A 16749-nucleotide genomic window follows, 5' to 3' on the forward strand; every position below is an offset into this window, starting at 1 on the left:
GACTTCTGGTGACTGATGCCTACTGGAGGTCTAGGGGATATTCAGGGATGTGGCTGAATAAAGCCTACCCCTTCCTCCCGACTGCTGGTATTTCAAGGAGGTCTCCCATCCAAGTACTTGGCAGACCCTGCGTAGCTTCTGAGATCCAATGAGGTCGGGCTTGATAGTGGATTCAATAAGCATCCTTGCCACCATCATTGAATCTGTAACTAGTTCTGTGTTATCAATATTGTTCTTGAAAAATCCTAGCAGCAATACCTTAAATTCCATAGGCATTTCACATTCTGTAATCGCCTTCCAGACTCCCTGATACTGGGATTTTGGCTTCATAGTTATGTTGTGCTACAGTAAAAATGACAACAAACTAGCATAACAGAATGCATAACATAATACACAGGAACTGCCTGCTCTCTGACAATCTTATCGTAAAGCTATCAGTGGGCTGGATTCTCTGGATATTCTTCATTCGCAGAACTGTTTTCCTCTGGCAGAGGGAGCTCTCCCCAGGAAGATCCAGGAGTCTTGCATCAGGAGAAGAATCTTTCAGCAGAAGAAGTAGATTGGATCTGTGCAGGATCCAACCCAACATGTGTTGTGAACTATCAGGTCATAGAACTACAGGATTAGTAGAGGGATTCAGCTGCATTAAGTAGCTTGACATTGCTTTAAATCTCAGCAGAATATGGTTAACAGATTAGAGATTTTGAACACAACAATATTGCAGGTTCACTCTGTATTGCTGGGCAGATAACTCTTCTTTTTTTTTCCCCCAGCTCAAAACTCTTCTCCTTTTTTTCAGCTCAAAATACTCCAACTTTTTAAAAAGTGAATTGGTATCATATAAAAAGATGGTCTCCATTGGTCCTCCTATGTAGAACTCACCTTGAAAAATCTGCTGTAATCTGGCAATATCAATAAGCACAACAGCAAGAACAAGGTGATCTAGGTCTCTGTACTATCTCTCTATCTCTGTCTAGGTACGCAACAGATTCAGAGTGGATTAACAGCAAATGAGCTTCTGTAGCTATGTAGACCTCTGTTCCAAAGCTGCTCACAATCTAAATTAGCTAGACCAGGGAAATGGAAGAAGGAAGACATAGGAAAGGGCAATTGAATGAGACACAACAGTGATCATGGATCTCAATAGGTCTTTTTAAGCTTGGACAGTTGAGAGGTGGGCTGATTTGGGTCAGAGCTGTAAAGGGCTAGGGAGATTAACTTCCTATGGTTTCTCAAACTGAAGCCAGTCCCCTTCTCCCCATGCTGTTATTAGCATTTAAAGGAAGACAAAATGAAATGCATCTTTTCTTTAAAGGGCTATAAAAGGATGGTTTGGGTTTGAAAAATGGCGAGGTTGAAATAGTTAAAGCCACTTGTTCCACTCTCGACACCATCCCTATACAAACTAGAGCCCAAAAAACAGATTTGGCTTAGACAGATGCTAGAAAGTTCCAGTCAGTTATTTCTCAACATTCTATTTGTTTCATTCAGTGATTCAATCAGTTCAGATTGGTTTACAGCAGTTTTTCAAGATGCAGTTCTGTGCTCAAAGGGCTCATGATCTAAATAATTCACAATAATTTAATATAATTGTTTACTGTGCTGCTCCTGTTTTGTAATGTCTGTTTTTATGATATTATTTTAACTCTGTTATTTTACTGCTGTAAGCCGCCCTGAGCCTGCTCGCATAATAGGGCGAGATATAAATCCAAAAATTAAATTATTAAATAATGTAGATCTGGGAACCAGAGATCAATCCTAGGCTTGGTGAGGATGGATCTTCTGCCCAGGAGAAATGGATCTTCACTTCAAGATCTGGAAAGAAATCTTTAGAATATGTTTCTACTAGGAGTAAGGCCTGTTGTGAAGAAACATACAATGGGCTCTAGAAGGAGGCTCTGGGCGAGTGCCCACCGCCTTTGCTGTCTTCCCACCCACCTAAGTGAAGGCATTCATTCTCCCCCTCACCTCAAGGGGAGCTGATCTCTGCCATCTGGAGAGCAGTTGTAATTCTGAGTGATCTCCAGCCCTCACCTGGAGATTAACAACAGTGGTTCCCCAGGAAGAAAGGCCTCTCCTTCAGAGGCCTGTAATGATACCTTAGGAATTTCCCACCAACCTAGAAAGGTACCACTAAAGGCTTCTGGGTTAGTGTCCCCCTTTGCTGTCTTCCAACCCACCAAAGTGAAGGCATTTACTCCCCCCCACACACACCTCAAGGGGAGCTGATCTCTGCCATCTGGAGGGCAGTTGTAATTCTAGTGATCTCCAGGCCCCACCCCTTAAATTTCCAGGAATTTCCTAACCTGGAGTTGGCAACCCTGCAGCCTCTACATAGGAAAAGGACAGTCTTTCTTCATGGCAGGGGTGACCAAAGCAGCTGACATCATTCTCCTCATTCTTCTCCCCCTTGATCTGAACAGCAACCCTGTAAAGCTTCCCTATCTCCTTCTCAGGCAATCCTGGGGCAAGGTTGAGGGGAGGAGGGGGAGAGGGAGTGATAGAAAAGAGTCAGGAAAGAGAGTAAAGGTGGGGCAGCCATGCTCTCTGAGACAGCGCCAGGCTCCCTGGCTATTGCAGTGGCCTTCAGACGCGCCGTGTACTGGGAGGCCACCTGTGTGGGCCATTGATAGGGCCTTTCATGAGGCCGCAGTAGCTCTACAGCCCTTTCTGAGGCTGGTTGACAGATAAGAGTTGGAGATGTAACTGTCTGAGGTAAGACTGCTTTTGGCAGTGTGTTCAACATTCCTGGGCCAGCAGAAGGTGGGAGCAGGGAAGTCAGCCAATGGAAGGCCAGAGATGGTGACCGATGTGTGTTGGGCCAATAGTGTGTTCCCGCAGTAACTGCCAGATCTAAGGTTAGTTGCATTTTACTGACAGAATCAGCTTGGAGGCTAGCAACAGCCACTCGGGTGGGAGAGTGGCACGGACTCAACCAATGGCATGCAAGTACTCTTGATTGATAGTTTGACTGGTCAAAGGCTTGTACCGCACAGTCCCACCAAGCCCCAATGAATTAGGATGGTCAGATTTGCTACTGCAACAGGGGAATTATTACTATATGATGATGAAGGAAAGCAGCCTACCTATTAATGTCCTCTTACAGCACATTCATTCTTTTCTGCTCATTGAGAGAGGTTGCAATACTCAGTCAGATGTAAGTCCTGTTGAAGCCAGTAAGATGTCTGATTAGCATGGCCAGGATCGATCTGTTTGCCAACTTAGATCAGCTTTTCAGCATCCATTATCCTCTGCCATTTTGTGTTTGTTTTTTGCCTGAAGGGGCAAGTTCGACCTTCTGGTCCCCCATTAAGTCCTGCTTGCCTTCCATCCATTAAGCCCTTCAAATGGAAACTTTCCAACCACCGCTCTTTCTGCTTTTAAAAGCAATCGAGAGGGATGGAAGCTTTCATTTGGATTTTTAAGAGTGCATGTATCAGCCAGAATTATAGGGAATTTCAAAGCACGACCAATGAAACCTATTAAAGTTTGTAGAGTCTTTCGGGATCAAGTGCCGTGTTCTACTGGAGAAAGTTTCCCTTCCAGACGTTTCGTTCTCAGCTATGGAGAACATCCTCAGTGGCCTTGCAGCCGGAGCAGGCGCTCAGACCTTCTTGGCTGCTGTGCATTGAGTGGGGCCAGGGCTGCTGGAGAGCTGCTATTTCTAGGCTGGAGGGCCAAGAAGGTCTGAGCGCCTGCTCCGGCTGCAACGCCACTGAGGATGTTCTCCGCAGTTGAGAACAAAACGTCTGGAAGGAAAACTTTCTCCAGTAGAACACGGCACTTGATCCCGAAAGACTCTACAAACCCTAATGATGTTACCAGCCATGAAAACCTGAAATCTTTTAAACCTATTAAGTTCAGGTGTTTTATAATTCAACTATAACCCTGAATAAACAGCCCAGCATAAACATTTATTTATTTATTTAGATTTCTAGCCCCCCCCCCCGCCCCGCACAGCAGGGCTCAGGGCAGGTTACATCCAGAATTCTGGGGCAGAGTGTGATGCAGCTACAACCAACTCATTTTGACCTTGCTAAATGCTGTATGGTGACAGCTCCCTCTTGTCTCTGGTGTTCCCATTTTGCAGAGCTGAACAGCCCAGCTTCCGCACCCAGCTCAGAGAAGCAGAGCCCCATGGCCCAACAGCACAGCCCCATGGCTCAGCAAAGTCCACTCTCACAACAGAGTCCAGTAGCACAGCAGAGTCCTGTAGCACAGCCGGTGCCTCCACAGCCACTCCAGTCTCAAGGGCATGAAAACAGGTAAGGAAAACAGTGGCTCCAGTTCTTAAGGGCCATATGCCATACAAGACCATGAATCCCTAACAGAGTAGTGGGTGGGCTGTGTCAGGAGTAGAGAGGGCAATTGGGCATTTTCTTTTGTTATTTAACAGCATGTGATTTGACATTTCCTTATCCAACTTGGTGATGGTGGTGATGTGGTTAAAAGAGCGGGGAGGGGGGAGTATTTCTGTGTCCTTGTAATGATGCCAGTATTGAAGTGTCATCAGGAATGTATCAAAATGCATGGGTTATGCTCAACTCCACCCACATACTACAAAAAAGTCCTTAATGGGGTGAGCAGAAAACATTTGAACAGAGAACTAGCATGTTGCACAGATTATGGAAAAGTAACTTTGGTAGTCTGTTGCTGCAAAAAGAGGATTTTGTAATATCTTGAAGGCTAACTGGGCTTAAGCTTTTGTGGGCTGGGGCTCACTTTGTCAGCTGGGATGGAGAGGGATCACATGTCACAATAAATCCATTGCTAGTATGGTATTGTGGATATAGTGATGCCATTGAACCAAGAAGACCTAAATTCAAATCCTACTCAGACCTGAAGGTCACTTTGTAAACCAGTCATGGCTTAGTCTAACCTGCTTTATAGGGTTTGTTCGATGGATAAAATGGTATTTTCAGGTAACATCCATGCTTGCAATATGAAAAGGAGGATACACATATGCGATGATGATGATAATGATGTGAATTGTCACAGTCAGATATTTGAGTGATAGATGGTGTTCTGCAATTTGAGATCTATCCATACTCTTGGGAAATGTAGATGTATCTTCACAGGATTCTTGCTGTTCCAAGCAACACTGTCTTCTGGAGCTGAGCTGGTGTTATTTGCTCAGTGCCCAAAATCATAGAATTGGAAGGTACTCCCAGGGTCATCTAGTCCAGGTGTTTCTTGAGACTTCTAGGCACTGCTCCAAGGGCTCCAATGACAACTGGCATGATGATCACCTTCTTCTCCCAGGGACACTCTATCTCTATTTGAAGGTCATGGTACTTTGTGTTCTTCTGTTCTTTCTTTTCTGTTCTGCTGTCTCCTGGGACTGCAGCATCAATTATCTAAACCCTATTTCTTATTTTTTTTCCTACAATTGACATATCAGGGGTTTTATGCTCCAAGTGGTTATCTGTTTGTAACTGGAAATCCCAAAGAATCTTTGTTTCATCATTGTCACTGATATTAAGAATCTCGGCTTTCATACTGTCCATTTTGAGGGCCTGCTCTCGTGCAGCTAGAATGGCTCCTTCTGTTTCTTTCTTCAAGCACCTGCTTTGGGCCCACTTCCGTGTGTTTTTGTTGTCGTTGTTCCCTGTGTCATTCCAAATATTGCCCATGCAAGTGCTTTTGCTTCCAGTTGTCAACATGAGTTTTGATTGCAATCTTTTTGTAATCTTATTTGGTTTCTGTAATTTCTGTAACCTTAAATAAATCTGTTTTGTGTACTTGAACTAGAAGCTTTTCTTTACTTTTCTTGGTGTAGTCATTCAGTGATCATTCAGTATTATTATTTGTATTTGTAAGTGTACATGTATTGCTGTTTCTGTTATGCCACTAGCAGCTGCAGCAGTAGTAGATGTAGTAGGTGGCGGTGCTGGTGCCAAAGTTCCACTATTGAAGCCATTGAGAGACTATTTACCGTATTTTTAGCACCATAAGGCGCTCCGGACGATAGGATGCATCTTCCTCCTGGGGGGTGATCTGCTGCCTCCAATCCCGGCGCTTCCTCTGTGCCTTTCTGCCTGGCTTCAGCTCTGACGCTTACAGCAAGCGCCAGGATTGCTCCCTCTGCCCTCCGATCCCGGCGCTTGCTGTAAGCATCAGAGCTGAAGCCAGGCAGAAAGGCACGGAGGAAGCACCTGCCCCCTCCACAAACCCAGCGCTTTGCGAGCGCCGGCTGTGGAGAGGGCAGCGTGTTTCCTCCGTGCCTTTCTGCCTGGCTTCAGCTCTGACGCTTACAGCAAGTGCCAGGATTGCTCCCTCTGCCCTCCGATCCCGGCGCTTGCTGTAAGCATCAGAGCTGAAGCCAGGCAGAAAGGCACGAAGGAAGCACCCGCCCCCTCCGCAAACCCAGCGCTTTGCGAGCACTGGCTGTGGAGAGGGCAGTGTGCTTCCATGTCACCCAGTTTTACAATCCAATGGCATGCTTTCATTTCATGAAACTATATTTAATAGTAGTTAACACCTCTTGCTTAAAGTAAATTGTCCAGGTTCAAATCTAACTGTTCCTTATAACTCAGTTACAGGTCAGAGGTGAAAGCAAGGCAGGATGTGAAACCCGATGTCCGACAACCTCCATTTACAGACTATCGGCAGCCTTCAGCGGACTACAGGCAGCCTCCATTAGACTACAGGCACCCTCCAGTATTGGATTACCAGCAACCACCTCCTCTGGACTATAGGCAACCCCCTTTGATAGATTATAGGCAACATTCTCCTGACAGCAGGCAATACCCCTTATCAGATTACAGGCAGCTCCAGGTATTTATTTATTTTCATATATAATTTTATATTGCATTTCCATGAAATTGTGCCCAAGGCAGTTCACAATAAAGTGTGCTATTATTAAATCAAAAGCACAAGCCTAGTGCTCTTAAATGTTTGTAACAGAAACTAATATTGAATGTATTCGTGTATTTGCATACGTATTTGTGCTAATAAAATAATTCTCCTACAACAAATCGATCCAGGCAAGCATGAAAGTTTCTGCATGCAGTGAGGCTTTCATTTCTAAATGGAAACAACTTGTGTCTGCTTGTGAAACTGCTATATAAGCCATATTTATAAATCAACTTTCAATGTGCGTCAACAACAGATGCAAGATAAGGCCCCATTGCATAGGCTTAATTACTTTTGGGCACGTAAAGTGATTCAGCAGATTGGGGAAAAGCCATTAATTTAAAAACTATTATTAGGAAACAATTTATGTGATCTAAAAACTGAGTCATATGAGCAGCCACTTTCCCATTTCCCTTCACTAGCTACCAAAATACAAAGCAGATAGAACTACTGCATAAACACTGTCCTTTATATCATTGTCATAGGCAGATACTGCCTGCAATTAGGAAATCATAAAACTCCCTACAAAGGCACTCAAGGGAAACTACTGAACAAAGCAGGAGTCAAGTATCACCTTTAAGACCAACAAAGTTTTATTCAGAACGTAAGCTTTCATGTGCTAAAAGCACACTTCTTCAGACTGTACTTGATCCCCTCGTCTGAAGAAGTGTGCTTTTAGCACACGAAAGCTTACGTTCTGAATAAAACTTTGTTGGACTTAAAGGTGAAACTTGATTCCTGCTTTGTTCAGCTGCTTCAGACCAACACGGCTGCCCTCTTGGATCTATCTAAAGTATCTGAACTACTTTTTGTTCAGAAGACCATACCTGTACATGGACTTGCATTGTGGTGTGAATTCTGCAAATAGAAACGATCTGTGCAGAAACAAAACATGCATGTCTCATTTCAAAGAGATGCTAATTATTTCATGGTCCCGGGCCTCATGACCTTGAGCTGGATCCAGAGAAAATTTCCCATGACAGTAGGAGAGGTGATTTTTGCTCATTCCCCCCCACCAAGCCATACCTACAGCTCCCTCTGGAGATGTTCCTGGGGGTTTTATCCCTTAGTAGCAGCATTTTTATGGAGGGAGAGGCAGAAATTGCTTCTGACAGTGGACATTTTATGCAGGATCCAGCCTTCTCCATAATAAAATCTGCTACCCTAGTATGTAAATGCTAATAATGCAATAGATGCAACAGTTGACTTACCAAAAGTTTACTTATTGTAAGAGAACAAAGTAGGAGTCAAGTTTCGCCTTTAAGTCCCACAGTTTTATTCAGAATGTAAGCTTTCGTGTGCTCTAAGCACACTTCATCAGATGAGGAATCAGGTTTACATTCTGAATAAAACTTTGTTGGTCTTAACGGTGAAACTTGACTCCTACTTTGTTCTACTGCTTCAGACCCACACGGCTGCCCTCTTGGATCTATCTTATTGTAAGAGAGATAGTATGGGGGGTAGTTAGGGTGTCAGACCAGGAGCAGAATGCTCAATCATGAAACTTGGTGAGTGGTGAACTTAGACTTTTGTCTAAGGAGGAGAGAAGAATAAGTATGCCATTGGAGCTCCTTAGAGGAAGGGTGAAATGATAATATAGCAATCTGAAAACAGGTATTTATGTTATACAAATATTATATACATGGTCATTTTGTGTGTGTGTGTGTAAGGTGGATTCCCAAGTGGTTAATGATAATTAAGACTATAATCAATACATTGTATAAATTCGGCTAGATCCATGGCCAATGAAAGAAAGCCCTCCAAAGAACAAACATGTTTATGTTTATATTATCAGCAGAATGAAATGGAAATGAACTGTACTATTTCTGGCTATAGGTAGAGGGGTTATGTTTGAATGTTCCTCTGTGGGTAAGATATACTGTTCTTCTATATGCAGAGGGATTAGGGGGGCATTCAAACCTGCAGAGGTGTGGAATGGTTTAGCCTAATTTCATCAGAAGTAGGGTCAGTACTTGGATGGAGGACCACTAAGGAAGACCATGCAGAAGAATGCAATGACAAACCACCTCTGTTTCTCACTTGCATTGAAAGCCCCATAAGTTGGTTACAACTTGACAGCATGTATATACATACATACTCAAACCTCAAATGTCTCCCCTCCTTTGTATATGTTGACCATATGCAGATCCTGTATACCCACATATCCCATCGTTCCATGTAGCTGAGTATTGTCAACTCTAACTGGTTCTCCAGGTTCTCAGGCAAAGAAACGCCTTTCCTGATCCCTTGTGTATTTTAGCTGGAGATGTCAGCAATTGGCCTCGGGACCTTCCCCCCCTGGAAAAAATAGGTGCCAGAACTCTCAAGAGGGAAACGGAGGAGAAACACATGGATCACACAGATTCTTTGAAACAATTTCAAGCTTTACAGACTTACCTCTACTTTAAAACAGTTTCCAAACTGCTTCCTAAGTTTTTTTTTTTTAGTCTTGCTTCTCGTACCTAACACTGAATGATTACCTTGAAGCAACCATGTTTTAACGTCCTCATGGCCAGTGCGTGGGAGTACGCCAAGTAAGTGCCTACCTAGTGGCGCCCCCTCTCCCCACATGCATTATTATTATTATTATTATCACCAAACTGTTTTTAAAATGTTTTAATTGTTTTATTGTAAGATTGTAAGATTTTAATTAGTTAATGTTTAACCTGTAAATGCTTTTACTGTTGTGAGCCGCCCTGAGCCTGCTTTGGTGGGGAGGGTGGGATATAAATCCAATAAAATTAAAATAATGCAGTGTGTGTGCTTCTTGAAGCCTGCCTTCCCCAATGGAAAGCAGGCTCCATGGGGTGCAGATGCTGCCTGGCCGGTTTCACATTCCCCAGGTCTGTTACAGACCCAGGAAACGCGAAAGTGGACGGCGCCTGTGCAGAGATAAATTAACTAACTGTAAAAGCTGAAGAAGAGCCAATTACAGTTTCTAAAACTGGCTCCTATTGAAGTTGTCTGTTGCCACTCATCCTTCCTACTCTATTTTAACAGAGCCATGGGGTGGGAGCCGTAGCTCAGTGGTAGAGTATCTTTGTCGCATGCACAAGGTTATGTCACTGGCACATCCAACTAAAAGGATCAAGTAGAAATGGTCATGTGAAGGTCTTGTCCCCGGCACCTCCAGCTAAAAGGATCAAGTAGTATTCTCACAATTTTTATTGCTTAATCTCACATTTTTTAAAAAAGTTAAAATTTAAAATAAAAAACTGTAAATTAAGAATGCACATAGTTTCAAGTTTCTTCGTTTCTCCTACAATTCTGGTTTTTCTTATTTGGGGCGGGGGGCACTAGTGGGCAGCTCGCCTCGGGCCCCCAAAATCCTAGCACTGGCCCTGAACACGCTTCATTGGATCAGAGCCTGCCCTGCTCTCCCAGTGCCCCTCATGGACTTTTAGACATTTTTTGAGAATTTTGTTTCCACAAGGAGGCCCCAGTACTTTGTTCTGGCATCTTCCCCCAGGAAAAAAAGCCCTGGTCATACATAATTTAGTCACATGTTGGAAAGGAGTGGAATGTGCCATCACATGAAGACTGCTGGCACCTAGCAAGGATTGGAACATCAAGCAATAAGTTTGCTACTGTCTCAGTATTTCCACAAATGAGGAAAGAAAGAGGAAGTGTTATGCTATATTGAAATAATTCATTTTTCCCTATTTCCTTTAACTGTGCAGGATTTTGATTATTTTACTGTTGATCTGGAAAAAGGAGCCAAGGGGTTTGGATTCAGTATTCGAGGAGGAAGAGAATACAAAATGGATCTCTATGTGTTGAGGTTGGCAGAAGATGGACCAGCAATAAGAAATGGAAGAATAAGGGTAAGATGGGATGAAAAGGTGGGCATTCCCTGGGCTCACTAACTTGAACGGAGCAATGTGGGACTGACAGTAGAGTTATATGCAGAGTTATTATAGTGAGTTACTCCAGAGTTATTTCTGTTGGGCTTAGATTAGACTAACTCTGCACTGGATTGCCCTGAATCATAGGCTACAATTCTCAGAACTCTCAGTAAACCATATTGAATAGACAGGACTTACTTCTGAGCATCCTAGCATAAGAGTGCTATCTTCTGGGTCTTCTGGGTCCTCTGAGTAAACGTGCCTTCCCCAAGCCTATAGTTTTTTCCTGTATGTGTCTCCTTCTGATATCAATGCACCATCATTGCTAGACTGCGGAACAGTAGTCTGAATAGGGGAAAAATGGATGCCGGCTTGTGCCTCATGCCTAACTGTTGATAGAACTCCTCCAAGTGTTCAGCAGATGCCTTTTTGTCAGACGCAGAAAAATAACTCCTTATAACATTAACATATCTGGAATACTGAAAATCACAATTTCTCAGTAATCTCTTGGCAACTGAGAGTTTTGATGGGAAACTAATATGTCCAGTAGAACAAAGCAAAAGTCAATTGGCACTTTTAAGATCAACAAAGTTTTATTCAGAATGTCAGCTTTCATGTGCTAGACAGGCTTGCATTCTGAATAAAACTTTGTTGGTCTTAAAGGTACAACTTTGTTCTACTGCTTCAGACCAACATGGCTGCCCACCTGGATTTATCTAATATGTCCACTAACACTGATGGACTTCAAGGATCAATATATAAATATTAACCATGCACCTGCAGTATTGATTATTTGTTAAGTGATTTTTTTGTCAGTAAGAAGTCACTTCATTTTCTGTTTTTGTGTGAAGTTGTATATTTAGAAGCAAGTTTAAAAAGTAAGAACTGAAACATCTGCAAATACGTGAAAGCACCACTATTAGACAGTGAAGTAATACTGTGCAGATAATATCTATTTGATCATACATCATGATCAGGTGCCTGCGTACTAATAGCTCTGGAATTGTTTTGCAATTTCTCCAGCTTTTGCTAGCCACAAGAGCTGGGGTAATATAGGGGTAAACCTATCATGTATTTCACTTTGATAAAATTTCATTAATGGTTTTGCAAGAAATACCAGGATCATTATACAGAGGCAGGCAAAAGCAAACCACCTCTGAGTGTTTCTTGCCTTGAAATCCTACAGGTTTGCTATGTTGGCTATGACTTGAAAGCAAAAAATAGATGACAGACAGATGATAGACAGACAGACAGAGACCAGAGACTTTCACACTGTGAAATTGATGTGATTTCATCACATCATTTGGTCCATTTCTGGGTCCATTTCTGGGCTATCAGACAGCAGCCGCTGAAGAGACAGGATCCCAGCAGTGCTCAGTGGTTGCCCATTCACACTGCTCGCACTGCTGAACCATGGATCCGCTGCAGAAAGGGCTGTTCTTTTTTTAAAAGTCCCCTTTTTGTGCACTCAAGCAGAGAAGCGCACAAGCGCTCCTCTCAGAGGAGTTAGGAGGGGGGAAAAACCCTACCATGCTGAAAACGCAATCACACAGCTCTTCCGCTTAAGAGTCACCCTGGGGCATTCAAACAGCAGCCAATTATGTGACCTACATCCAATTCAGGGGGAAAATCCAGGTAGCTTTTTAATGGGGATAGGAGGCATCTGGAGATAGGGTGAGTGTGGGTGCAGCTCGGAGGGCAGATGTGCTTGTGTGATCGTGCACTTTTAATCTGAATGGGAGGCGGGGCTAGGTCGTGCCAAATCTCCTGTGTGAAACCACCCAGAGACTGACTGACTGACTGCAGTTACTGAGATGGATGCTGAAATCCATTGAGTGAACTCATACAAGAGAAAGAAAAGGGTGAAGACATCAAAAAAGCAATACTGTATTTAACAGGATGTGCCAGAGCCTCTTCACTGGATGAATGGTTATTGGAGGGATCAGTAGACTCAGTGCAAACAAATTAACTAGGTATATAAGCTGAACTCATCAGATATTAGAGGAGAGGTATTAATTTATAGAGAAAACATTGGGACCATAGAAGGGGAAAAAATTAAAGTACTGACTGAAAACAGAATTTTGTTTGAATTGAACAAGGGCCATCGATTAAAGCCCTCTGAATTCCAGAGACAAAAGTACTATGCAGTTTCATTTTCCATTTGTCCTTGGGAGCATCCCAGCATTTGATAACGAGGTATTTGACTGAAGAGGGGAGTTATTTGCCTAGGGTTACATGTATATGGAGATTCTCAGGGGATATACAGAAATCAGACTTCAAAGAATTTTTTCTTTGACATAATAGTGTTTCCAGTGCAACAAAAATGCAAACTATACAGATCTTCTTTGTGGTCTCTGTGCAGGCCACACACTGGGTATTTCACCTGTGCTGTAGCCTGCACTGGGAACGTTCTAGAGCTAGACTTTTGGAGGGCTTTCTCTCCACTCTGGGGGACAATCACCAGCTGCACATGCCCACACTTCAGTTCCTTCCTTACTGCCTGCCTGGCTGGCTGGACAGAATTTCTCTCCTCTCATCACACTTCGGTCAATGTTCTTCTACAGATAAGCTTCCTCTTCTTTTCTCTTTGGAGGTCTCTTTCTCCTTTTGGATGGTTTATAACCTCCAAAAATATTCCCCCCCCCCCGTTTTTATTTTCACCCCAGTCCCCTTCTCCTCCCCCTTCCCTTCCCCTCATATATTTCATTTCTGAGGGGTCCTATTGCATGGATGGAGGCCCATTTTTAAAGTGCTGCATTCATTGCAATCAAAAATTCCCCCAACTGACGGCCATGATCGTTGCCTTTTTTGCTTGGGTGAACATTGAACAGACTCTTGTCCTCAATGTGCTAGCTTTGGGCATCAAGAGTGGAAAAATTGGGCTGCTTGTTTGAAGACACATCTCCTTAAATCCTCCTTCACACCCTCTATGGTGCAGGCAAAGGGTGCCCAGTCGGCTCCACCTCCCCTGCAGCAATCAAGAGGGGATTTGGTACCATCTGTTTTGGCTTCAAAAGCTGCTTCGATACCATCTCCCTCGAAGCATCTCTCTATAAAGGCTGACATACATGCGGCTAAGAAGCATCACTTGCCACCTAAGTCTGCCTCGATGCATCACAAAAAGCCGAATAGGTCCTTAGGTACTGCTTCTGTTGCTTCTGAAGACTGTTCAACCCCTTAAAGTAGCGGGGTTATCAACAGTGACTCTGAACATTCATTTGACAGCAGCCACTGATACTGCTACAGACCCCCCACTAGACCTTCAACCTATGGTCCTGCTGGATGCCATCTCTCACATCGATACTGGTATGGAGCCTATTTCTTCAGAGCTCCCAATTCTCATTCTTGACTCCTATACCTTCATGGTCTGTTGGGATCCGACCTCACCTCACCACTCAGTGCCTACATGATCTGGCCACCTTTAACAGTCTACAGACCCTCCAAGATGCTCACCTTGAGAGCCCCCTTCATGGCAGGGGTTTACGGATGCTCCTTACGCCTGATAAGCCTACTCAGCCACACCCAAACTCTGGGATCCCAGACAAGTGCCCTCACGCTCCAGGATCAGAACTCCCTACACCTGCTCCATTGGATGTGGACTCCAAGGTCCCTGGTTCTGACTTTGAAGATCTGGTACCGTCAGACACCCCTGAACAACTGAGTGACTACACCAAACCTCCTCTAGTTCTTCAAGGATCCAACCATAACCTCTCTCCTATGGAGGGTAATATGTTGAACTGCTTCAGCATTTAGCCTCAACTCTAGAGATCCAGCTTGCTCCTGATACAACTGCTGTCTCTCATGTTGTGTGTGACATCTTGCATACCAATTTACCTGCTATGTCAGTTGCTGTGCACATTGCCACCATGAAAAAAGCTTGGGACAAACCCACCGCTTCTGAAGAGATTTGATGCCATGTATAACCTGGTGATGCCAGATACCTTTTTAACCATCCTGAGCCAAATTCTGAAATGATTCACTCTTCTTCTAAAGTGAAACAGGCTCACCTACTGTCTCCACCTGATAAAGAGGGGCATAAGGTTGATGGCATTGCCAAGATTTATTCTCTCACTCACTGCCTTAGCTGCCAGGATGCAAACATACTTATCCTATTTTGCAGCCTACAATCACATGCTGCTAAAAAAACTGTCTCCTATTCTTCACCAACTCCCATCCAACTCACAAGTGGACATCTCTGACCTGGTGTATTTATTTATTTATTTATTTATTTATTTATTTATTTATTTATTTATTTATTTATTTATTTGGGATTTATATCCCGCCCTTCCCACAAGTGGCTCAGGGCGGCTTCCAGTGATAGATCCAACAAAATTACAGTATTTAAACATATAAAGGGATCAGCATTTAAAACAGATAAAACAGATAAAACCATGGTTATCAATAAATATTAATAAATATTTCAACTGTATATAAAAGAAATCCGGCAAGTTACATTAAAATTCTCAAGCTAGGTATAAGCTAGCCGGAAGAGGGTCGTCTTACAGGCCCTGCGGAACTGTACAAGGTCCCGCAGGGCCCTCACCTCTTCCGGCAGCTGATTCCACCATGTAGGGGCCATAACAGAGAAAGCCCTTTCTCTGGTGGATTTCAAGCGGGCTTCCTTCGGCCCAGGGATAGTAAGGAGATTTTGTGTTCCCGACCTCAGTACTCTCTGGGGAACGTGCGGGGAAAGACGGTCCTTCAGGTAGACAGGTCCCAAGCCATATAGGGCTTTAAAGGTAATAACCAGCACCTTGTACCGGACTCGGTATATTACTGGAAGCCAGTGCAGGGTCCGAAGACCCGGCTGAATGTGTTCCCACTTTGGGAGACCCAATAACAGCCGGGCCGCGGCATTCTGCACCAGCTGCAATTTCCGAGTTCGGGACAGGGGCAGCCCCATGTAGAGGGCATTACAGTAGTCTAACCTCGAGGTGACCGTGGCATGGATCACTGTTGCTAGGTCATCGCGCTCCAAAAAGGGGGCCAACTGCCTTGCCCGCCTAAGATGAAAAAACGCGGACTTGGCAGCGGCTGCTATCTGAGCCTCCATCTTTAAGGAAGGCTCCAACAGCACCCCCAAGCTCCTGACCCTGTCCGCCGCTATCAGCGGCGCACCATCAAAGGCTGGTAGGGGGATTCCCCTTTCCGGACCGCGGCGACCCAAGCAAAGGACCTCTGTCTTCGCAGGGTTAAGCTTCAGCCCGCTCAGTCTGAGCCATTCAGCCACGGCATATAGTGCCCGATCTAGATTTTCCGGGACGCAGGTCGGCTGGCCGTCCATCAGTAGATAGAGCTGGGTGTCATCAGCATACTGATGACACCCTAGCCCGTACCTTCGGGCAATCTGGGCAAGAGGTCGCATATAGATGTTAAATAACATCGGGGAGAGAACCGCCCCTTGGGGCACACCACAGTCAAGTGTGCACCTCCGGGACAGCTCCCCCCCAACTGCGACCCTTTGTCCCCGACCTTCAAGGAAAGAGGAAAGCCACTGTAAAGCCAACCCCTGAATCCCTGCGTCGGCGAGGCGACCCTTCAGTAGCCGATGGTCGACCGTGTCGAACGCAGCCGACAGGTCTAACAGCATCAGCACCGCCGAGCCGCCCCGATCCAGATGCCGTTGAAGGTCATCCACTAGGGCGACCAGCACCGTCTCCGTCCCATGTCCCGGGCGAAAGCCGGACTGGAATGGGTCAAGGATGGAAGCATCCTCCAGGAAAGTCTGCAGCTGCATCGCCACTGCCCTCTCAATAAGTTTGCCCAAAAAGGGCAAATTTGAGACCGGCCGATAGTGTGCCAATTGGGCCGGGTCTAAAGATGGTTTCTTTAAGAGGGGACGGACCACAGCCTCTTTGAGCGGCGTTGGAAAGTGCCCTTCCCTCAGGGATCTATTTCTGATATCCCGTATAGGATATCTAAGGTCACCCTGGCAAGATTTAATAAGCCAGGAAGGGCATGGGTCCAATTTACAGGTAGTTGGGCGAGCAGCTAAGAGGATCCTGTCAACTTCCTTAAAAGCTTCCTAAGAGCTTTTACGCATTTCAAA

General features: G+C 44.6%; 1 protein-coding gene across 15 annotated transcripts in view; it reads left to right on the forward strand.

The window, feature by feature from the left end:
- Positions 1 to 16749, forward strand: part of MAGI2 (membrane associated guanylate kinase, WW and PDZ domain containing 2) — a 972748-nt gene that overhangs the window by 841183 nt on the left and 114816 nt on the right. For all 15 annotated transcript variants that reach the window (XM_060244677.1, XM_060244666.1, XM_060244681.1 and 12 more), the window contains 3 exons: positions 4091 to 4265; positions 6537 to 6777; positions 10536 to 10679. In XM_060244677.1, coding sequence (XP_060100660.1) covers positions 4091 to 4265; positions 6537 to 6777; positions 10536 to 10679 — 560 coding nt within the window. The remainder of the gene's footprint in view (positions 1 to 4090; positions 4266 to 6536; positions 6778 to 10535; positions 10680 to 16749) is intronic.

Source organism: Heteronotia binoei, chromosome 8 (genome assembly GCF_032191835.1).
Source record: "Heteronotia binoei isolate CCM8104 ecotype False Entrance Well chromosome 8, APGP_CSIRO_Hbin_v1, whole genome shotgun sequence".
Taxonomy (NCBI): Eukaryota; Metazoa; Chordata; class Lepidosauria; order Squamata; family Gekkonidae; genus Heteronotia; species Heteronotia binoei.